At 38.4% G+C, this 24,169-nt stretch overlaps 1 protein-coding gene across 9 annotated transcripts in view; it reads right to left on the reverse strand.

The window, feature by feature from the left end:
• The window catches only part of SOX5 (SRY-box transcription factor 5), a 624,352-nt gene that overhangs the window by 229,137 nt on the left and 371,046 nt on the right, over positions 1–24,169 (reverse strand). For 7 of the 9 annotated variants that reach the window (XM_033057697.2, XM_033057698.2, XM_033057692.2 and 4 more), the window contains one exon: positions 22,438–22,669. In XM_033057697.2, coding sequence (XP_032913588.1) covers positions 22,438–22,668 — 231 coding nt within the window. In that variant the 5' untranslated portion in view covers position 22,669. The remainder of the gene's footprint in view (positions 1–22,437; positions 22,670–24,169) is intronic. The other 2 variants (XM_033057700.2, XM_033057701.2) reach the window with 1 other exon arrangement.

Raw genomic sequence — 24,169 nt, forward strand, 5'->3', positions numbered from 1 at the left:
CTCAATGTATGCATACTTCCCGAATGAAATCCATGCAACTTGCAATAATCAATTACTCGGGAATAATTAGTTCTACTTTTAAAGACCTTAGTCCACTCATATATTATAAGGAATTTTACACACATCCTGCATAGAGGATGGTGATGAAGTCAATAAGGGCAGCGGAGCACATCCCCTTTGGAGACAGGGTGAGAGAAGTGGGGTTCAGGCTGGAGGAGAGAATGTTTTGTGGAGACCTCAAAGCACCTTCAGTACCTGAAGGGGCTCTCCATCAGGAACTGTAGTGACAGGACAGGGTCTAATGGCTTAAAACTGACAGAAGGGAAATTTAGGATGGATACACAAATTCTTCCCTGTGAGGGTGGTGAGGCACTGGCACAGGTTGCCCAGAGAAGATGTGGCTGCCCCATCCGTGGAAATGTTCAAGGTCAGGCTGGATGGGGCTGGGAGCAGCCTGGGATGGTGGAAGGTGTCCCTGCCCAGGGGCTTGGAATACAGTCTTTAATGTCCCTTCCCATTCAAGACATGCTCTGATTCTATGAAAGGTAGGTATGTGGCTAAATCCAATAACCTTTGTAAATAATCGCGTTCTGCACATGTTGTATATTTTTCATGAGCCTTCTCACTTTACATCTATTTATCTATTTTTATCTCGTATTTGTTCTTTTGCATTTCAAAAGATTATAACAAGACTTGCAAGATGATAACCATCAAAATAGTCTTCACCTCCACAAAGATTAGCATCATACCGTTTCTATCTTCTGAAAGCAATCTTCTGGAAGTTTTCATTTTCAAGAAGAGCCAGAAAACACAACTTTATTAAAATGGAAGAGCTACTTGAGAAATAGTCTCACTGTCTCCACTGGAGTTTACTACAGCATAAGAATAGGAATTTTAAAAAAAGAAACCCTTTTCGTTCAGAATGTTAGTCTCATTTCTTTTGCAGTATCATCCACCCCAAGGGACTAATGGATCTGCTTCAACACAAGTTCTCTATTCTGCTACCTGCTTTTCACAGACTTGAATTACTTTGTCTACTACTAACTCTCTTACATTTATGAAGTAATGTTACAGGACTTTTCCAAGCAGTAACTGGCTTAATCTTCTTTAACCATTATTTTACAAACTTTTTCCCCTCTGAAATTTATTTCACCTATTCTGCTTTTTTATAACTTGATTTTCTTCCTATCTATAACCATTACACAATGTTAATGAAACAGAATTTGGAATTCTAGTGTCAACCAAAGTAGTTTTCTCACCTTTGGAGGAAAGATTGCATAGGATATAAAAAAGAAAATGAATACATCTATTCTGTGCTTATAAACAGAGAATAGATCTTTTCACAGAAAGACAGTTCCACAAAACATGTTTACAGAGTAGGAATAAAACTTACTCAAATCTTGCACACTTCAAAGGCCAATATTTGATAAAAAATGCCAACTATATCAGGATAATTACTAAAAATTAATGAGACAATTCAATCAATGTAACACTGATACATAAACATAATATGGGTTAGAGTTATTCAGAATTTTTAAAATTAATCCCCACAAAATACCTTTGTGGTATTGTATACAGGACAAGTCAGGAAACGGCATGAGCTGACCAGTCAGGTTCCAAAGCACAGGAAAGGCAGAGCACATTCAGCATCCAAGGGTTATCAAGAACCAATTCCCTGTTCACTCTTCTGCATCTTACTACACCTCAAATGGTAATATTATGTTCTACGCCAGGGAGCAGCATGATGTCATTTCACCATTTAAGTCCCATTCTAAAGCTCCCCAAGCAGAGCTTAAACAATATTCAAAATGCACACAGAACTCACCAGTTTAGACTGTGGTTGAGTGATGAAAAATACCCTAATAAATTCTAATTTATGACAGATTCATAGTCGTTCTCACTCTGCAGATGAGTTATTCTTTCTTCTGTTTCTGTAAACTGCAGTCAGCAGCATACATTGCCTACTATGAAGAGACCTTTGTGATAAGATGATATCAAGGGATGTTGTGACATTCCTGATTAAGAACTACACAGCATGCAAACTGTACAAAAATGCTAATTTCCCTCCCCTTTCTCATCACTTACCTAAATTATTCTGAGTAATAAAAATTATCTTTATTAGCTTTAAAGCAGTTCATTCTCATTCTCTTATACCATTTCATTAAAGAAAACAAATTCCTGTAGATGACTAAGTGCACAATGTACTTTCCTTAACAATTAATTTTGTGCACTGATGTACATCATGTTCACAAACAAACCAAAAAAAACCCAAGGAACATCAATTCTTCTATAGTCACAGCCAACTACCCACCATCAGCAGAGAATGAATAACTTTTGCTGGAAATAGCCTTTCTTCTCCAAATTCCTCTTTGAATCACTGATTTCTGAGTATTCCCTGTAGTTTTCAGTCATCATGAAGTGATGCTGAAAAACCCACAGAATTGCCCAACCCAAATAAGAAAGGCACAATTTTCTCCACTTTGACTGGAAAGAATGTAAGGCTACTTTATGGTGAGGAAGCACTGCTTGACTAACAGAGCATGGTTTTATAAAATCTCTCTGTTTCTGCTCTTAAATTTACTAAAATTGCGTCTCACGATGTGATCCAACCAGGTATCACTATGCCTACCAGCAATAAGCTAATCTGAAGAAGGTTTCTAACAAAAAGTTCTCTGCATTGCATTCATTATACTCAGCAACATCAAACAGGGAAAAATAATTAAAAAGCTCCTATTGAGCACCTAGAGACCTTGAGCACAGACAGGAGGTGAACACAAAGACAGGATATTTGGTTTTGAGCCACACTTTACAGATATCTATGTGCAGATACACACACACACATATATACATATGTGTATTCATACACATTAAAAGAAATTAAAGAAATTACAGTGCATTTTGAAAGGTTTTCTTATTTTCATCTTCCCTTCTAATCTGGTCTAGGGTGTCTACACTTAAAGGATACATATTTAAGCATACCCAAAAGAGTTACATAAAATTTCTCAATTTCAGGTTTTTTAATTTCCAGATGTACATGTATGTGGGGATGAATTCTCTGAAAAATAAATTGCCTGGACAGATTCAATTACATGAAGTAAAAGTGAAAAACCACATGTACATGACATTATAAAGGGGTACTATGCTGAGAGTTTATTTGTATGTCACAAGGAGGTAAGACACATAAGACTGGTCCCTCTGAAGGGCACCCAATCCTCCTTACAGTACCTCTGACACTACTGGAGACTGCACTCACACATTTCTGTAATACTCTTCTCACTTTATTTGATTCGTTGTTCAAACATTATAGAGGGTCTCCTAATTTCAGGTTCAGAGAAGCTTTCAAAAATAGAGAGTCAAAATATGTTACAATAACACTATGTCACAACTTCTGATCTAAACTGGATCCAACCAGTTCAAACTGGTCCAAACAGGTTTGAACTAGTCAGAACCAGTCTGAATTGGTCTGATGCGGTTCGGTCCAGTTTGAACGGTTCAGAACTTGTCTGAACCCAGCCTCATGCTCATCAAGACCGGCGGTATATAAATCACAGTTACCCAAATCAGCCAAAACATCCCCTTCAAAGGAGAAAACCTGGGATAAGGAAGGCCCATGGAATCAAACGGATTTAAAAAACCCAAAATCTAAATTACATTTCCAGTGACTGGAGAACTTCTGAGGACTGCCTAAATGCCCAATCTTTTTGCAAACTTTTTTTTCCATTAAGATCTTAGATTAAGATTATCAACATGCTTTTCCAGATTTCAGCACATTTGTTTTCTACAGGAGCTGGCCAGAATACTGAACAACTCAGCAAGAGTTTCAGAAGATACCCATGAGCAAACTGCATTTAACTCCACAAGTTATTTTCAGTGAACAATGGGATCACATTTTCAGAAGACTGAACTGTTCTAGAAATCTCACTTCCTCAACACATTTGATTTCAAGCCCTTATGTTTATTAATTTTCATGTCAGCTATTATTCACTTCAATACAAAGAAAAACTTTCTTCCTTGGAAGTAACAGAATAAGTTAAGAGCTCAGGCTACGCACAGTGATAAACAAAATACACCCACAATTAGCTGTTAAAAAATGCCTCAAATTTCGGTAGTTATTCAAAAGGTTTACTTTAGGGCTTAAACACTACTGAAAAGAAACACAATATCCAGTGAAGACACTAAGGAAAACAAAGTGGAAAAGACAGCAACAAACACCTTTAGTAGCAGCTGTCATTCTTCTGACTGCAAGGCTGAATTAATTTGAGACTGACACAGATCGGTAGAAGTTTAGATTAAAGTGTCCATGTTCTGCTTCTGTAACAGTCCAACTACATAAGGGGATAAACAGAACAGTGACTTTAAACTGTCACCTATATTCAACATTTTTGTTCCCCATGTATTTTCTGAGTCATGTCTATCTGCTTGTTTTATTGACTTTTTTTTAACTGCCCTTAGCACTGAAGATTCAATATAGCTACAAGAGAAGGAATTGGACTCTGCTTTGCAAACATAGTATCAACAGAACAGTTAAGTACCATTTGCAAAGTGTTTATTACTAGGGATGATGTGAAGCAAAAAAAGACACAGCATATTTTCAAACCCTGGGTTAAGCTATAGCATTATAGGCAATTAATAGAAATATCATATTTTTATGCAACTGAATTTGACCTCAAAAGCCACAGCAAGATAGAAAACATAGGACCCTTTAATGTCATTTTCCCAGTCATTTATCTGGCTATAACCACACTTTAAAGCATTAAGGCCAGATGGTCACAAAGCATGACCTACAGTTCTGACTAGCATGCACTACATCTGACTTGAGAGTAAATAAGGGATTGACACTCCATTAACCCTCACAAGTACAATTATTTCTCAAAACAGTTCAAAAGACTACCTGACAGAGAACTGATAAATCTGAAAGCAAAAAAGGAAACTGTAACAGTATAAACTGACATTTTACCAGTGATGAACAGCTATTTCCTACTGCAATTCCTGTGGCAAGTTCTCCAGTTAGTTTTAACACAGCCATCCATTTTAAAAGACTGCACCTTAATTTACACTGGCTTTGACAAAATCGCAGGGTTTTTTTGTTGTTGTTGTTGTTGTTTTATTTTCCATCTTCTTTCTCAGAAATAATACATGCCAATATCCTGTATTTACGGGAGTCTTCAAAGACTTCCCCCAAATACATGCAGAAAATTCAGACAAGTTCTGAAGAAGTTGGCCCTACCTACTCTTCTGCACTTCTAATTAGAGCCCAAAGATGACATTGGTTTCCAATATTCCTATTTGGTGAGGTGAGCATCATTTTCCCAACACCATGTGAACTTTATTTCTTTTATTACAAGACGTGGTGGTTGTTAATTCTTAAAATTTCTACATCACCTTTATGTTGTGACATTCTATCCAAATTCTGCACTGAAGCATGGAATTGAGTTGCTCATCAGCAACTTTTGACTTTTTGACTGCAGAAGTACTTTGCACTTCCAAAGATCAGGAAGTTTGTTTAAAATCCTATACTGGAAAGGGTCAGGAGGGAGAGTGAAAAGAAAAGAGCTCTACCACATTCTCCCATGATCAATTGGAAATGTTATCCATCACTGCCATCTTATCTTGCATTGTGGTTTCCCTTTGGCAGTACAGCATACCCCGCTGTTGCACTATACCCTAGACTGATCTAAGATGCACAGGTGGGAAAAATCAGATATTTACCAATGGAGTTGCATTTATTACAGGAGAGCTCCAAAAAAAGCAGTGGCGTGCAGCAACTGAACCACCTTCCTTGCCTTTGCTCTCCCTTTCAGATTACTTCACTACTTTGTAAAACTGCATCAAGTTCATGAACACAGACAGCTCTCCCAGCTGGCTCATACCTTCTTTCAAGTGGTCACAAGGCAAGAACCCAAAAATGTAAAAATTAAGACACAAGGGAGAAAAAAAACATTTTAAGGGGAAGAAGCTTTTCTCTTATCAAGTAGCCCAAAACACAGCAAAAGTCACAAAAACTGTTGACTGACATCAAGGTCAATTTCTACTAAATGTCATCTAATAAAGTGGAACGATTGACCTGATAACACCTTTTCAACAGAGGATTTATTTCATTCATAACATGCATTAAAGTATAATCCTCATTATATTAGTTATCTTATTTCAGCTTGTACAAACAATTTATTCCTTAAAGATAATAAAAGGAAATGGATTATGATTTTCTATCTTTTGCACGCTTTACTTTATACATATTAAAATAATCATGTTTAGGGGACTGAGTACTTTTTAAACCTGACTCATAAAATTGATATCCTGAGGTCTAATGTTTATTTTTTCCCACTGACTTCCAGATCAAATGCCTTAAATTTCGAAGACTTCCCTCCTGCCAACTCCTCATCTTGGAAACTCAATGTTTCTTTTTCCTCCTCCCCCTAAGAAAAGATTCTGTAGTCAAACTTTACTGACAATCATTTGGATGTGCAGGAGCCACTACAATCCACTTTGCTATTCAACAGCTCTACACCAAGAGCTCAGCAAAGCAAAGCAGCCCCCAAACTTGTCCTTTGCGAGGTACCTAAGCAAAAGACAGCAGCACACAAAGCCTTCCTTCCACCAGAAAATACATGAGAGAGGATTTAACTGCAAGCTAATTGAATCTACATAGCATCATTTATAAAATGGTGTCTGAGCCACCCAGAGTATGTTTCCACTTGGGATTTGAGCTTCTCAGTAGCATCTCGGATGCACCTGCTGCAGACATCACTGTTGCTAATGGAAAAGCATCTGTTTTTAAGTAGGAGACATAGCTGTTAAAATGTGAATGATTCTACTGTAAATAGTTCCAGAGAAGCAACAAAACTGTAAAAATTTTTAGAAAAACATGGAGACAAGAGTCGCATATACTGAAAGGAAAGTTTGAGACAAGGGAATGTATTATCACTTTTGAAGTACAAAAACATTTACTGTAGAAAAGAGCATATTTCCTTTTGCTGCAGTGGCTAGAACAAGAATTAATGAGAGAAAACTAATGCAGCAAAGATTACACAGGAGTTATTTTCTAAAGGCAGAGACAGCAATACCCGGGGCCAGACAGACTGGGAGGTTCTAAGTCTCCTGTCTTGGGTAACTTCAAGAAATCAGACTATTATCTGAAAGAAATTACATTGGTACAGCTGATCCGTGGATTGAAGCTGGGACTGGATGAGCTCTCCCAATCCCGCTCAGCCCTACAGTTCCATGAAGTACAAGGCTGACAAATGGTGAGAAATAGATGTGCTCATTCAGTAGGGGCTCTGTAGATCTGCAAGGGACTTACTCACTAAGCTGGATCAGGGTTTTTTAGTTGTGTTTTGCTCTGGATTCCACCCCCCCACAGACAAATCAATAGGCTTGGGCCATTTTCCAAAGATGTGATTTGGTAAGTTTCAAGCCAAACCTCTCAAGCTTTACTCATGAGATAAGTGCTAAACAATGAGCCAGATTCATCAAAGCTCTATAGACTTACTTAAAAGAAAAAGAAACTGATCCAGCCAACTCATTTCAAGCCAAATCAGGCAGTTGAAAATCTATTCTTGAGATTTGGAAAATCTGTCTTTTTTAAAAATATTTTAAAAATATGTTTCGAGAGTCCCTCTTTTGCAAGAGCCTCAGACAACTCTGTCAAGAAACTGGTTTTTAGGGATTTTTCAGTCTGATTAGGAGTGGTGTATTCCTCATGTCTAAAGGAGATAGCTGAAATACTCATGTTTATATATATATACACCTAAATATTTTTTACATATGTACTTATATATACAAGCAATATAACGATTCAAGAACATTCTATCCATTCTATCAGAAGTTTGGTAATTAAAGCAGTGGGTTTAATTTTCAAAAAGACTAAAAATAAATTTCCTCTTTACTACAAGAAAAAAAATAGTAGTGCTGGACACCAGTATAGTCTACTAATGCACAAAGCTAAAGAGTTCCCTGCTCTCAGGCATTTTTATGGGCCTTAGTGCATAAAATCTACTATACTTCTCAGTACTGACCCTTAGAGTACTTCCTAGAAGAAGGTTCATGTTCTTTCAGTGCTTGGTATCTCTACCAAGAAGGATAACAGCTGAACTAAACAGCTAGTTTTTGTGTACACCCCACAAAAAAATCCTCCTGGAAGCACCAAAGTATTTCAAACAAAGCATCAAACATTACCAGGAGAGGGGAAGACATAGGCCTGGCAATATGTCACCAGGATGGGACACAGTGTTGACTGGGAACGGAGGAAAAGACATCCTGTCTGTTGGCTAGCATTCCACATGTGGCTTCTAAGCTGGAGAAAACCTGGACTGGAAACCCTGTCTGGTAATGTAGAGATTTCTATGCAGAAATAGAAAACGCCTCTCTCCTCTTCTTCCCATATATACTGTTAACTCGCTAGTAAACTCATTTTCAGAGGCTGAAAGTTGATGTCACCAGAGTGATGGGCACAGGCCAAGACCGTAAGATGGCTGCCCCTCTAGCTCAGCATCAAGCATTTGCTGTAAACATTTATGTCAAAGAGATGAGAAAACGTTCAAAACCTTGCCATGCTTTATTTTTCTGTTTCTGTTCTTTGCAAGGAAACTACTTGTTCCAAGAACACGGAAAAAGCATGTGACTTTGAACTGGAAACCCTGAAAGATCAGTGAGCCTACCTGCTAATGAGCAACTTGCTATTGAAACAAGCTCGTTAGCTTTCATTGCTGCTGGCTGCTGATCGATTCATGAGCCACTTACGTGGCCTCTGTACGCTGTACATAAATTATCAAACACATTGATTTCTCCAAATAATAAATTAGGAAGTCAGTCTTTTCCATATCTCTAGTATAAATGCTTAGCTCAATGGCCTTCAAAGTTCAACCAAAGAAAATAATGATAACATCAGTGTTCACAGATACATTGCAGCTGAAATGGCAAATATTCTGCTGCAAAAATAAGCTGTGCTGGCATCCCAGGGAAGTGCATAAAAACTTGCCTCTGAAAATGTTACATAAAAAATGCACAGAATTTTGCATGAATCTTTGTGTAGGTGGTAGCTCAAGAAATTCACAGTAAGGAACAATTGTCTCCAGCAGGGAAAAATCCAAGATAGATCATCTTCTTTTTCCATCTCATATAATTAAATTTCTACAGCCATCTTCATATGACTGAAGTAGTCAAAATCCTTTGGCATCTCAAAGTCAGTGCTGAGTTTTGGAAGTGAAAGCATTTTCTCCTATCAACAGGCAACTCCCAACAGCACAGGAAGAGAACCTGTTAAATAGTCATTAGTCAGCACAGGAAGAGGTAGGGAAAGCCTCCTTAACCCTAACATACATCCATAACATTTCCATTTTGAGTACCTCCAAGGCCAATCTGGCCAACCTGATTTCACCTGGCCTCCTAACAATTTTTTGAAGTATATCAAAAATTAGTACTTCAGACATGTATGCTCGCAAATTTCCAAGCACTTCATAACACTGATTTACAATACTTTGCCTAAGGTCATGTGGGCGTTGATCCAAAGCCTATTAAAGACAAAGCAGTCTTTATAGTGACTTCAAAGAGCTTTGGATTGGACCCACCGTGATGCACCGCATAGTAAATAGAAAAATCAAGAAAAGAAATGTCATCCTCTCCTTAACTGACTCAGTTTACTGAAAAAGATGGGGATGTGGCATTTGATTTTCCTGTTCTCGGTATCACACTGCCAGCCCAATGAAATAGGTGTTGCTGTTTTCCCACTCACTGCATTTCTCAGAGCATGATTCAATTCTAAAATACAGCCCAACACAACAGCTCAACCACACTGCAGAGGTATTTTCATCACCTTGAACCTCAATAACACCAGTCCCATAGCAGCTCCCTGGAGTGCCTCTGGAGAGGGCTTTGGCATTCCATGCCATCCAAGGAGGGTGCCAGGAGCATTGGATGGAATGCTCGCTCCAGAACAGCAGCATTAGGACTAAATGCAATAACAATAAGGAGTTAAAATGTGCAGACCAGAGAACATCTCTTAATCCCAGTTTACTGAAAGGACATGTCATTTTTAGAAAGTTGTCCAAACAACTGTCTTAATATTCTACACCAAAGTGGCTATTAATCAAACAACAAAGGCCCAATTAACACATAGCTGTTGTCACCTTGATGTTAAAAGCCTCTCCCTTCCCCCCTTCTTTCTTTTTTTTGGTCTTTAATGTTACAACCAAACCAAACCAAACAAAAAAACCCCAGCAAAAACAAAAAAAAAACCCCACACCAACAAAAAAAAAAAAAAAAACCCCAAAACCAAAACAAGATAGAGAGAGGGAAACAGAGAGAAAGGGAAGAGGATATGGAGAAAAAGTGGGGAAGGGAGAAAAAGATTGAGAGAGAGAGAGAGAGAGAGAGAGTCTTAAATACCATCTCTCCTCTAGGCAGCAATTTCCACAGATGAAGAGGTCACCACTGTTTAACAGTGTGCTGCCATGTTAATTTAGTATGACAAGATAAAGCAGTAATCTCTGCTTGAAGAGGCTGTAAACCGCCTGCTATCCAGGGACATGCTCGAGTCGATTTGCACTGTATATCACTTTATACAATTGCCGTGACAAAGCCCCCTGAGTTCCCTCATGTAAATCTCTCTCTCCCTCTCAACTTCCCTGCCAGTCAGACAGCAGCAGATCTGCGGTAAGCTATGCAAACTTCATGTTTTACGCATGCCAATGGACCCCAAAGCTCCCCGCCTCCCCCCCCCAAGAAAAGATGTTTAGGACTTTGATAATCCATTGATCCCACTTCCATATCAGCTTGTATTTTTCAATCTGTCGTGTTAAGTTGTCAGAGAGGGCGATTAAACCGATGTTTCATGTTCTGAGATTTGCGTTCCTGGGAATGATAGTTTTGAAAGCCTTTCTTGCTAGGTTCTGCTTAAAGATTATCCCTAAGAAAGCTGATGTGAATATTATTACTGGCATAAACCTGGTAATAAAGCCATAAAGTGTTTTAGGTAAAGACATTTTAGAGATATTCAGGGTTATAAACATAAGAGTTTAAAGCTGGATAGAATTTGGAGTGCTTAAAAAAAAAAATCAAAGAGAAAAGGAAAAAAAAGTGCCCTGTCAGGCTGTGGAGTTTTCTCAGCATGAAGGAAAACAACATATGTAAAAGGGAAAAGGGAACTCACATGTCTATGTAAAGTAAATATAATTACAAAACCACAGAAGAGGGCAGAGCAGAACACGACCTGTGCAGTTAGACAGGAACAAGAAGGAGACAGAGCATGTGTAGCAGTGGTCATGATAGTGCCTCAAATAAAACACAGTGACAGCTACTCCCAGCAAACAGCCAAGGAAGCTGCCTGTGTCTCCAGCAGCCTGCATAGTTGAAAACATGGGCTTCTTGTTGGGGAAATAGGGGGAATTTTTTGCAATATGTTGCAACTCTCAGATGCCATACTGCATCTCTAGAAAATGCAAGTTTTAAATTATGTATCCTTCTATATCACATTTAATTTGTGTCATTTTCCTATGGCCTGCAGGCACAATACATGTCACAGCATGCAATATACCAAACATGGTGCCAAAATGTGAAGCTGTGCACATGTACATATACCCATTTTCTGGATTAAACAGAGAGGAGGACATAAGCAGAATTAAAATACACACAGCAGACAGGTTTCTACAGAGTAAGGCTGGAATTTAACTACACTTTCTTAACCAATACAATTGCTAGGTCTACCATGCCTATGAATAGCATTTGGACTTGCAAAAATGACCAAGCAAGGCTAAATCAAATCTTTACCAGGTTACCTACGTGCTCTGTAATCACTTAAACTGAACAATAAAATCTGATGTTCATTGCAGCTGATATTAAAACAGACAAATGTTTTAACAAGCATTTGACTTTCTAATAACATTTGATAATTCCCTAAATTTTTAAGGGGAAACCCACTAGAATTAATGCCATTTTTCAACACTAAGGGAATGTTCTCAAAATAGCCTTTTTAAGGTGTTCTGTATTTCCTTATTCTCCAACACATGATGCTAACCAACACATTATTTATTATTTGAACTTAACACTACTTAATAGATAAACAACAAAAGGTTTGCTTTTAGGGAATATCCAATTCTTCAAACCCCACTAAACACCATCGGTACTGGTCAGAAAAGAATTCTGATAGAATACTCACACACAGCACCCCCCAGGTCCTCCCCAAAAAAAGGATGAACTAGGACATGGTTACTTCTAGAGAAAAATGAGAGAATATTTGCACAGTAACATGCGTTATTTCTTTAACACCACATCCTGTGAATGGGATTACTGTCACCCAGTTTTAACCCCAAATTAGACACCTAGTCTAAACTAGTCATCAAGGCTTCCTCTATAGTCAATAGACAAGCACTTTAAGAGGGTAATTAATCTTTCTTGTCCTGGATACTTACTTAAAGATTGGAAATGTTGTTCTAGGTGGGTGGTTATCTTTTTACACAAACTGTGGAGACAGCCCAAACACCTAAATTTTCTGTGCCTAGACTTTGGTGAACTGAACTCCAATCTCAATGTGCGGCATTCAATAATCTCCATGAGTGTGCAAACTCAGAGATCATGTATGATGGACAAGTATAATTTCCATTGTACTAGCACAGCCATAGATGACAGAAGTGAATTGCCCATGATAAATCAACAACCTGGAAGCTGGAATTAACATCCAATTCACTCAGTAAACCGAAAACTTGCCACCTTTGTTAATATTTATCAAATTACAAGTCCAACAATTCTTTGGGATATTTTACAGAGCAATATAAAAATACAGGTCCTAAATATAAAAGTAAGTATTTCAGTCAAATTAGTTTATTCACAAGGAAAGCTTGGGAATTCACTGTGGTCCTGTGTCAATATATTACCCAAAACACATGTTGACAGCTTCAAGACTGAAGCTATGGTCACTGCCCAAAAGCTAAATTCACACTGGCCACAAGCAAACAGGAAAGTACATCATCTGCCACAGATGTATTCTTTGCAGGACTGAATCACACTATTTGCAACTCTGCTTGTAGATATATGAAATCCTGAAAACTGTTCTCCACAGGAGTTTACCAAACTGGTTTAGAGAGTATTTAAACAAGTCTTATACATGTAACTATTGTGACTGAGCAATCTGCTCTCCTCCACACTCTGCTACTGTCTCTGTCAAGACAATATGAATTTAAGAATTAAAAAAAAAAAGCGGGGGGAGGAGAGTGTTTGCAGATTTCATATTTATAAAAGCAAAGAATATACCATAGACTCACACTCTAACATTAGTCGGATGCAGGCCACAAACTCAAGTGAGTTGAGCAGTTTGAACTCTGAGATGCAGAATGTTTTCTATTCCCAACTGAGCTAAGCACTATATAGCAAACTTTTACTTATGAACAACGAATTATTACATGTTCTGGTCAGGCAGTTACCTCTCACTCAAGGCTTTTTTGGTTGAAGGTATCTAACCACAGATTTATAAACTATAGGGATCAACAGCTGTGCTTAACATCCTAAGCTCCAGCAGTAACCTAAGAAGAAAAATAGGTACTTGTAGGGTGTGAGTTCCCTGACCTACTTACAAGATCTGTTAGGACAAAATGAATCATGCTGCACTGTTTCCTATTTACTTCCATTAACTACAAAGTTAAAGCTAAATCTACTGGCTTACTTCTGAACATACACTTTTTAAACATATAGTCTGAGGAGACTTCACCCTTCAATCTTCATCCCAAAAGTGACATTAAGATTTACAAGGCTTTGTATTATGTTTTAGTTGCCAACGCCATTCTGTGAGAGGAAATAACTTCTTTCCTCTATGAGAAAAGCTGAAATGTCCTCCTGCTGCACAAGACTCCAATAATCACCAGAGATTTATCACAGAGACTCCATAAACTTAACTTAAAATTGTGCAAGAAACTAACTCGCTCCTAACAGAGGCCCTAAATCCTGAATGCTAAGCTCTGAATTGGTATTTGGTTGTTTTTCGGAAACCTGCACATCCTCAGCAAATACTGCTGCTTTTGAACATAGATGGATCCAAAGCTGAGCAGATCTCGATTACAATTGCAGCAGTTTAAAATAAAAAGAATGGGAAAAAGGAAAGTTTCACTTACAGTTACAGAGATGAAACACACACTTTAAATTCAATCTGAAAATCAACACAGAGGAGAGTCTGAAGCACGGATGTTTTGCATTATTTCTAACAGTATTAATAAGCAATCAAGCTTCCACTTCTGACATGACTTAGTGTAGAGATACGCACACAATCTACCCCAGTAATTCAGACTTGAGATGTCAGAAGGATTTTACCTTTTGCTATAATATTTCTTGTTTTCTGTCATCAAACTCCAATCCTACAAAAAGCTATGTGCAGAAGGAGTTATAGCCAGTGACCTTTCCCTCCCTCCCTCTTGCTACCATCAGCATTAGGTTCCAATCAACCAGATTATTTTGCAGGAACGGGGTCATAAGCTAAGCATTCTGGGCAGGAATGTTTCTTTTTTCTGTCTCTATAAAAATAAATCATGCCCTGGGTACAATATAAATAAAGATAATAACAGTCTGATACTAGATTTTACTGGTCTATGCTTTAGACATCTATGTAATTTGCTTGCTGCCTGTACAAACTACAGAAAGTTAATCTTTGGAGCTTGTTTTTTCCCCTTGGGGGGCGGGGGGGGGGGTCTGTTTTAAAAGCATAAAAAAGGATGCTGAAGCAGACTGTTTCCATGTTTAACTACAGTCTTGTTTACACTGCTCTGGCAAAAGCTATCCTGAGTTAAATTGGGTACAACTCCACTCAGTTACTTCTGTTGGTTTATCTAGTGATGCTCAATTAATGGGATTCACCAAGTCTACTTCTCCTTTGCAAAGAGCAAAAAGGCCTTATCTGATCACACAACTGCAACTAAGCTGGAAAAAGAAACAAACAACTTCAGGGTGTTAAAGAGAATCTGGAAATGAGGCTGGCCAAACTATTCAGACATGCTTGCTACCCCAGGCCTAAGGGACTCTTTTTACTTAAGAAAGTTTGTTTCCACCATTTCATTCTCTTTTAAATACTTCGGAACACTGGTTGGTTCAGAAACATTGCAGCACATCAATCTCCTCTTGTAGAGAGGTCTCTGAACACATCTTAGGAGTTGACCAATCAATGGTAGATGCCCATTCTTAAGTAAACACATAATGAAATCTGCAAATAATCTGCCAAAGGTCCTTCTTCAGCCATCAATTTCTACAGAAAATTAGTAACTCCTTTTATTACAGTGGAGAAGGCAGTGGTATTTCACTGACGGACTTAAGAAGAAGCAGTTAGCTCCTTGAAAGGGAAAAACATGACTGGAGGACGACATGACACTTTAAATGCCAGCAACTGCCTGGAACATTTTCATTCCCAGTAAAACCACCACTATATTGGATGAATCTGAAAAAAGCACTAGCAGGAGGAAGAAAAATTAGAGAAAGCAAGAGAATAATTAGAGAAAGCAAGCTAGCCTTGGCACAGCCTAATCCAATTGAATCTTGCATGACCTGAAAAACCACACTTAAAGAGATAATGCAAAAACCATGAGCACATCACTAGTGCATTGAAAGGACAAAAAACAAAGAAATGCTTCAAATCGTAACTGCAATGGGTAACTTGCCATGGACACAAACATCTGACAGTGAGAAGAGATTGTAAAACATGACTGTGAGTACTGAGTGTAGTAGAAGGTTGATAACCACAGGGATTCCATGTAACCCTGAAATTCAAGAAACCATGACCAACACATCAAAATCCCTTTTAGGTTTGGTAGATCTCTACTAAGTAGAGATGCATATCAAAAACCAACCTACTTTATTGACATTCTGTCCAAGCAAATAGTGCAACACTTATTTTTACTGTGCAACATCTTCATATGAGCTATTTACTAGAAGGCTTAAGAATGGATTAAATAATAAAAGTGACTAAGCTAAATATGACTACAAGCAGAGGAAGAAAACGGGCAAGGCAGAAAAAGGTTTTCAGACGACAACTGCAAGCAGACAGAAATTGATAGAGTAACACTGGCTCTTATAAGGCTGGAAATAGAGAGAAATTTGCACTGCAGTGAAAAGAAAGGGAGAAAACCACACCAGTTGCTCAGAAGTAGTACTGTGGGTATGAAAAGTGGGTGGAGCGAACACAAAGCACATGGGGAAACCATTCTGGAAGTTCTAAAATGAATTAACAACTACTGAAGCAAAAATTAGTCAAGGTGATGTGCAAACGTAGGAGTTTGTGCTATGTAGGGGGCAAAACAATCAACTCGGGATTCCCATGTGCCTTGCCTTGAGGCATATGTCCAATAGGAGTATGGAAGTCTGGGATGCTGCTCTCTATTCTGATAACAGTCACACTGACAGCCTAAGGCCAAAAGCTTCTCAACAGCAGCTTGGCCAAAGGACATACACTCTTTGAAAGGAAAGGAAAAGCACAAAAATTTAAAGCTACATTTCTTTGGATTCTGTTTTCAGAACCATGGAGAATTGGGTTTTTAACCGTCAGCAGAGTTTGTGCCTCACTACAACAACAGAAAGATTCACTGTCACCAAAGAAAAGGTAGAGTGTCAGAATAAAATTGAGCAGAGTGTCACAGGGGCTGGACCTGGACTGCAGAAGCTACACAAAGTCCACAGCTATAGTTTGATTTCCAATAGGATGGGGAAGATCCCATAGATCCTACCTGTGTTATGTCGCACATAGGGAGTGACTGTTGGAAGCAAAAGATGCATCGAGAAGTAGGAACATTTAAATGTAGTCTCTTTGGTCTTGCAGTCCTAGTGGGGCTTTCTCCATACCCTACTCCTCACCAGTGCTCCTCAAATTGATAACACAGGTTTGAAACAAAATGCTGAAGTTCTATTGCTTAGAAAGATGACCAAGTTTTTTTGCTTACATAGTTTTTTGATGGGGCATTTAATATTCTTTTCCTCATAAGAGAGAGCACCTGGTTCGAATTCCTACCAAATGTGGGCTTTGCAATTCTACCTATCTTGTTTTTTTTGTAGAACTTTTCAGCTACTCACTTGAATTAGATTTTACTAGTATTTATACAGTAAGTTTAAATGAAGATATTTTCCAGTATGAAGTCAATGAATTGATGCCTAGGCACATAATCACTTGCAAACAATGGACATATACAGTTCCCAGTACTTCCATAAAACAAAGGTATTTACTTTTCTGTTGACTATTTTCTGCTTAACTGCATTCAAATGAATCCATTAAAAACATGACTGTTTCACAGTAAGATGATCTTCAGCAAAAACAAACAACTGCTGTTTCCACTTCTCTTCATGGCCTTTAAAAACTACAGTCATCTGCACTGTGTGTTCCAGGCAATTTATATATTATAAGCTTGGTCTTGATTTATCAAGTTACTGATTTAATGTAGTTTGAACCCTCCAGCTTGGGGATTAGGGGAAAAAAAAAAAAAAAAAAAGTTTTCTTACTTCATTACTTATTTAATGCCCCCTAACCAACCTTCGGACCTTTCAAAGTCTGATCAAAACACCAATACATCATCTCAAACTTCAGCAGATGTTTCTGTCCATTGATTGCTGCTGGGAATAATGTATCCACTCTGGATTTTATGGCTACAAGTATGCAAAAGTCATTGTGATAAGAGGGTGGTTCAATAACTGAGGCAACCTCCACACAAGCACACTGCTCCTGAATTGCAGTATGGCTTTGATCCCTGACTCACCTGAAGAATGAAGACACCTTTTTTGTTTCTTTATGTGCCGCAGACAGGACCAGCACATCAAGTAGCTGGCAAGTAAAGTAAGCATGACTCATGTGGATGGGACAGGATAGGAGTTCTGGGAGAACACGGATCAGGACAAGGAGGACAAGCAGATTAGCCTAACTTGAATGCAAGATACTGGTCAAGCAGATAGGAGAGTTATCAAAGCTGTTTCTGGCTTCATCACAGCTGATTCTCAAGGACTGCAGAGAGTTTTCCAGGGTCTGGACTAAACAATGCACTAGGCATCTTCTACAGCTCTTTCAGGGGTCCTGACCGATTATTTTTCATTTGTTCCCTTTCCTAACAGCCCACTTAGTGATTCCCTGAAATGATGCAAGTGTAAAGACTGAACTCTGACAAAAGCCTAAAATTGCATCTGCGGAAACTACTTCCACGTGCTACTTTTCCGATGACGTTTATAATGCAATGTTTGCAGCAACGTAATTTCATCATCTTATAAATATCAATTTACCATTGAGAGAGGAAGGAAAGAACATCAGACAGATGCAAACTTACCAAAAAGCGTATAGTTTAAACTGTGAAATTGTGTGTGCGTGCGCGTGCTGTAATTACGGTGCCTGCTAACAATTTCATACTGCCACACTGCACATATGGCTTCCAAGCTAGCTTTATCTGAATCTTTGTGAGTCTATTCTCCATGCTATTAAACTGAGCACATTCCACATCGTTCAAAAGCAATTACACTTTTGTCTAGAGTGTAGGAGACTGCTCTCCCCAAACAATGAAATTCTCATTATTAGAGCTGGCACAGTAAAGGCACTGGTGTTCACAACACTGTGCATTGTATCATCACAATAACTTATCCTAAGCTTCATGCTCAAAGGTACACTGGAAATTAAAATTTCTCTAAAACCACTGTGAGGTTTTTGTTGTTCTTTTGGGTTTTTTGTTTTTTTTCAAATATGCATTCTTTTGCTCAGTATAATTAGAGTCCTATTTGACTTTTTAAAAGCTATATGCATTCAGATTTCCATTCTCCTCGGAAGGTCTGAATAATAGCTAAGTGCTCCAGCCGCTTGTTGTTCTGATCCACCACCATTCATATGCTGACAACTCCAGACAACAGGTGAGCAACAGCAGTACCTTCAACAGGTGAAGTGCAGGCCAGGATAGATGTGATAACAGAATTTAAATGAAGCATTAAACAACGTTTTATTTCGGACAAGGGGAGGAAAAGCACAAAGCAATGTGTTGGTAAGCTCTTTGACCAGTAGTACCGCTGTTCTTAATATTATTCCCAAGTTACACAGGAGTAACTTCATTCACAATAGAAACACAACCTCTCTTAGTGTGAAGCAACAAAGCTACCGAACAGCACACCATAGTATTTCCTATATTTCCTATTAAAGCACTATTGAAAATTAATTCTAAATCCCACTGAAAGCGCAGGACAAATATGAGAAACCAGTACAGTTAAGAGTCACCAGCTTGGAACAACTAGGGAGTGGCAAAATTATAGCTAACCAGTCTGACCTTTTATTCGGTACTCTTTTTAGATCCCATCCAGCATTTCACTGATATTCCATAGTTTAAAAGAATGGCCTGAGGTCTGATTTAAACACACCATGCCTGTGGTATACTTTAATCAGTACTTTTAGCCTTAATGTTTCTCACTTTCAGAATTTACCACAGACACCATTGGTGAGATCAGTGGTCTTGAGAGTTGCAAAAGCAGTCAAATAGAACATAAAAGCAGGCAAATAGAAACAAGTAAAATAAACCTTTGTAACTTAGATGAGCTAACAACCATCTGTGCTATCCAAATACTGTAGCCTTAATAGGTTTTTTCAAAACAGCTATTGACTGATACTGTAATCCTCAAGTGTTTCCCTGCAAAGTTTATAGCCTGCTATGAATGTCCTAAGCGACGTTCAGATATATTCTAGGTCAAATTAATTGTCTTTTATTTTCTACTGAGCAGTTGCTTTAAGTCTGATAAATCACTGTTTCTTTTCTTATCAGAAGAGTTTTTTACTTAAGTGGGAAAAAAATAAGTTAAGTATCAATTTTCTTCTATCAAGAGAAAGACAATTTGAGATAGTTACCCCTGCCTTGGTTGAAGCTGGTAGAGATCTCCAGAGGAGACCTGGCTTAATTCCCCTGTTCAAGCAGGGTCACTGAGAGCTAGCCAGGACCACGTCCAGATGACTTCTAAGTATCTCTAAGGAGGGAGACTACACAGCCTCCCTAGGCAACCTGTTCCTATGCTCAGTCACCTTCACACAAAAAAGCATTTCCTGACACTCACAGGGGTCCTCCGTTTCAGTTTTTGCCCACTGCCTTAACCTTCCAACATCTTCAGAAATACCCTCTTCATTTTGATGGGAAGATGGGCTTTCCAGATTTTTGCCAAGATTTGAAGAAGTCTTCACAGGAATTTTGCCCTTCTCTTACAAAAATTTACCCAGAATTTTGAGCTTGGTAAAGTTCAATAGGGTAAATTTTCAAAAGTGTAAAGCTCCAGGAGCTTTATCAATAAAACTGTATCGGACTGTACGCTGTGGTGCTGCGTGCACACCTGGATCTAAGTCCCAGAGATGATAAAACAATAGAATGTCAATTCAAACAGTACAAAAATGTCCTCTGCAATGTTATAAAGTGCATGCCCTTTGGGAATGATTTTTGTCACTGCAAAGCACACAAATCAAAGCCATCTAAATGTTACCTAGTGATTTCCTTCTGATAACTACATACCACAACAGCAGAGGGAGTGATTATGTGTATTTTACTCATTTAGACTGATCACTTCTTTCCTTCTGGAGCCACACAGGCTACATCCTTTCTGACCTACCTAAGTGATGATCCTCACTAAAAGACAGATATTACCAAAATATTACATTCGTACAGACTGGTAATATTCTTAAATATGTACGAAGACAAAACTAGCCCCTTACAATCCCCCAAATGCTGCCTCAGGTAAGCCTGCAGTGTGTCACTGCTACAGCAAAACTATCTAAAACACCCCATGATTCAGTATCTTGTATTGTAAAAAGACAGAAGACACTGTTTTGACATCACAATAAATACAGCCTTTACAGCAGGAAGTTACACTAGATGATCAGCCAAACCTCTTCTGCTTAAAAACTATAAATTAACAAAGAAGTTAGTTAAAATCAGTTAAAGAGCAGCTAAATGTTTCAGTAAGGTGTAGCTGAAATACTCCTGCTGGGCTCCTTAGAAAACAGTATGTTTTTATTACATTAGGGTCTGATTCTACACTACTGGTGCCATCACAAGTTTATCTATTGACTTAACTGTCAGAAACAATTCCTTATCTTCAAAACACTCTCTTAAAGTAGGCCAAAATACAGCTAAGCCCATACATTAGTTACATACCCTAACATCCCACTGGTTGGAACTGCTATATTAATGAATTTCATCTCCATAAAACATAAGATAAAGGATGAGAAATAAACAAGCACGGAAAAGATAATGACATTGTCTGCCCATGAGTAATTTCTCCAATGATGTTCTTTCTTCATGTAAAGTTGCAATAACACGAACTAAAATTATGTATTCCAAAACCACTGCCTGAGCTTAAGCATTAGCCCAAAAAAGAAAGGAAAATGGATCAGGATCAATGAGTTATTCTGTCTAGGAGAGCAGCTTCAGTGAATATCCAGTGACTTGGTCCTATGAGAAATAATAATCCCTAAGGCTTTTTATTTAGGGCTTGTTACATATGCATAATGAGCTGTAAGGGTTTAAATACTAATGCGGAGCTCTTGCAGGCTTTTATGAGAATACACTATCACCTATTTTGCAATGCCTCTTTAAAAGCCTTCAAATATGCAGGTCCACTCATTATCTTCACTTCTAGTGAAATTATCAGTGCCCTTGTCAAAGTGGGGGACTAACAGAAAGGCTACAGCCAATTTGTAAATAAGCAAGAGCTGTGCAAGCGTGTTCAACAACAGAGCTTTGTCAAAGTGCCTCAGTCCTGGGGCTCCAATGCCTTTCCTTGCACCTTTCAACCTTTCTAAAAATGTATCAGTACTCCATGTGAAGAGCCCAAACACAAAATAGTGACACTCCAACATGGCATTGTTTTGTCTTCTTTAAGATACAGCCAGTTCTGGACTGCTGCATGTAATGAAGTGCACGCTCAGCATCAGTTGTAGAGTGGAAATCCACAGGTGAAAAAGTAGCACGTTGATTTAATTTCATAAGCACAGTAAATTTTATTGTTGGTATCTGTGACGTGAATTACAGATCAGATATAAGTTTTTAAGTCATCAAAATTCCAAGTTTCTTTTTTTTTTACCCTTTATGCAGACTTTCATCCTTTACTGTCGCACAAACTTGGCATTAGGGTGATGCTTCAGACACCATGCCAAACGTGACTCTCACTTAGAGTGTTCCAAACCCATTTGCTGTTTGTTGAACACATACACTTCCAATTCACATCAGTTCAGCTAACAAATTTTAGCACCCTGAATGCCATCAGGCAAAGGCGAGGAAAAGTCTGCATTGCAAGTGATTTCGCATTTGTAGTGGAGAGTAGAGGCAGCCCAGCTAAGGTCAGAGCTTACACATTATTGTGGCTTGTTCTGTACGTGTAGCTGTGCATTGTACACTCCACAAAGTACAGATCTGGGTGCCAAACAACTGCAGAGGCAGAATTCAAAGAATGGATGTATGCACAATAGACCATAAGCAAACCTACCATTGTGTTGTGCTGAGAAGTGGGAGTCCTATGGCCACGGTTCTCTTGCGTCAGCAGAGAAACTGGCTGAAATTCCTCAGACTGAGGCTTGTTGGGAAAACTCACATGCAAGGGAAGGTGAAAGGCTGGGAGCCCGTCACTCTCCTCTTCTCCCACTTTCTGTCTGCTTGTCACCATGGCTACCTCTCCATCTGCTTCCCCATACGGAGAGGCTGGTCGCTTGGAAGACATCCTGGAAGGAACAAAAGAGGAGAAAATAATGAAACCTCCAAATAAATCCTTAATGCCGTCATTGTGTGTTTAGGGGCCATTGTAACAGAAATGCCTTTTTTGTGCTGGCAGAGAGCAGGAAACCATCCAAATACCACTGCAAAGCATACACAATTGGGAACAATGGCCAAGCAGGTAGCAACAGAACAGTGGCTTATTTGTTGTGAGAATAATACACTAATATAGCACTCTCTTGTATTCTGGCTTCTTAAACATGAAAATTCACCTAAGACTGCATAATGAAATGCAATTCCTTTTTAAACATACCCATCTAGTTTTGCATTTGCAAGGGACTCTATGAAGATAGAACGTCTCCCGATACAAGCTATTGCCAACATACCTTTTAAGGAATAATCATCTGCATGCATTATCAACTATAACTAGAAAAAATACAGTAAAATAAAATACAATACAATAAAAGAACTTGCTAGCAAGCCAAAACGTCTGTGTTTACAAAATTTCACTCATGTGAGCAACTGAGTGTTACAGTCATGTTGCAATGATCTTTCCAGGTTTGCAGATCTGGTATAGTTAAGTAATTAAACATTTGGACATTAATAATCTAAGCTTTTCGACAACAAAAAGTCAGGAGTGTACTGACTGAATGAATATCTGCTATCAAATCTTTCTATATATCAAATTCTTCCTTTCTATAGCTAGATCAGAAAAAAACCCCATCAAAATGTAATTTACATCTATAACTACACAAAAAAGGATACACAAGGAAGATAAACTACACAGAAATATTGACTTGAAATTCAGGCATACATTGTGAAGTTTTTGATAATGTCTGATAACACCAGTCTGATAGGCCATGTTTATCTTCAACTTTTACAAACACTGGAAGAAACTTAAATCACAGGCATATTCAAGTATCATTCAAGCCAAGCACTACTGAAAATCTTACAGAACCCAGAATGCTCCCAGCTTGGTCTCCAAAATAGAGGGGGTTACAGTGAAGTCTTAAAATGCAGACCAATTCTGGGATCAATTACAGCAACACTGTTCATGAAAATCAGGGTATGTCCACGGATGGAATAACAGACCCCTGTGCTGACCAGGGGCATCTGCAAGGAGTGGAATGGGAAGAAATCCTCCAGGCACAGATGAAGAAAGAAATAAAAAATAGGGAAATGTTTCACAGGGGAAAGAAAAAGTTATAAACAAGGAAACCAAAGACTATTTGTATGCAAAAGTTTAAAAAAGTGGCCAAAGTAATATTGCTCCTCCTCAAAAATCTCATATTTATGATTCTAATTACCTTATTTTTATTTTCTACTCCACAATTAAAGAACTGCATTTCAAAAGCCCAGCAGCCTCTTGAACCATGTGGGGGGCTGCTATGAGATGGAGCATATCCATACGATTTGGTATATTGAGCACGGATTGGTTCTTAGCAGCAGTCAACTGGGTCTGAAAACAAACCATGACTTTAAACAGCCCTTTGTTAAGACTTATTTTG

The sequence above is a fragment of the Catharus ustulatus genome, chromosome 4 (assembly GCF_009819885.2).
Source record: "Catharus ustulatus isolate bCatUst1 chromosome 4, bCatUst1.pri.v2, whole genome shotgun sequence".
NCBI lineage: Eukaryota > Metazoa > Chordata > Aves > Passeriformes > Turdidae > Catharus > Catharus ustulatus.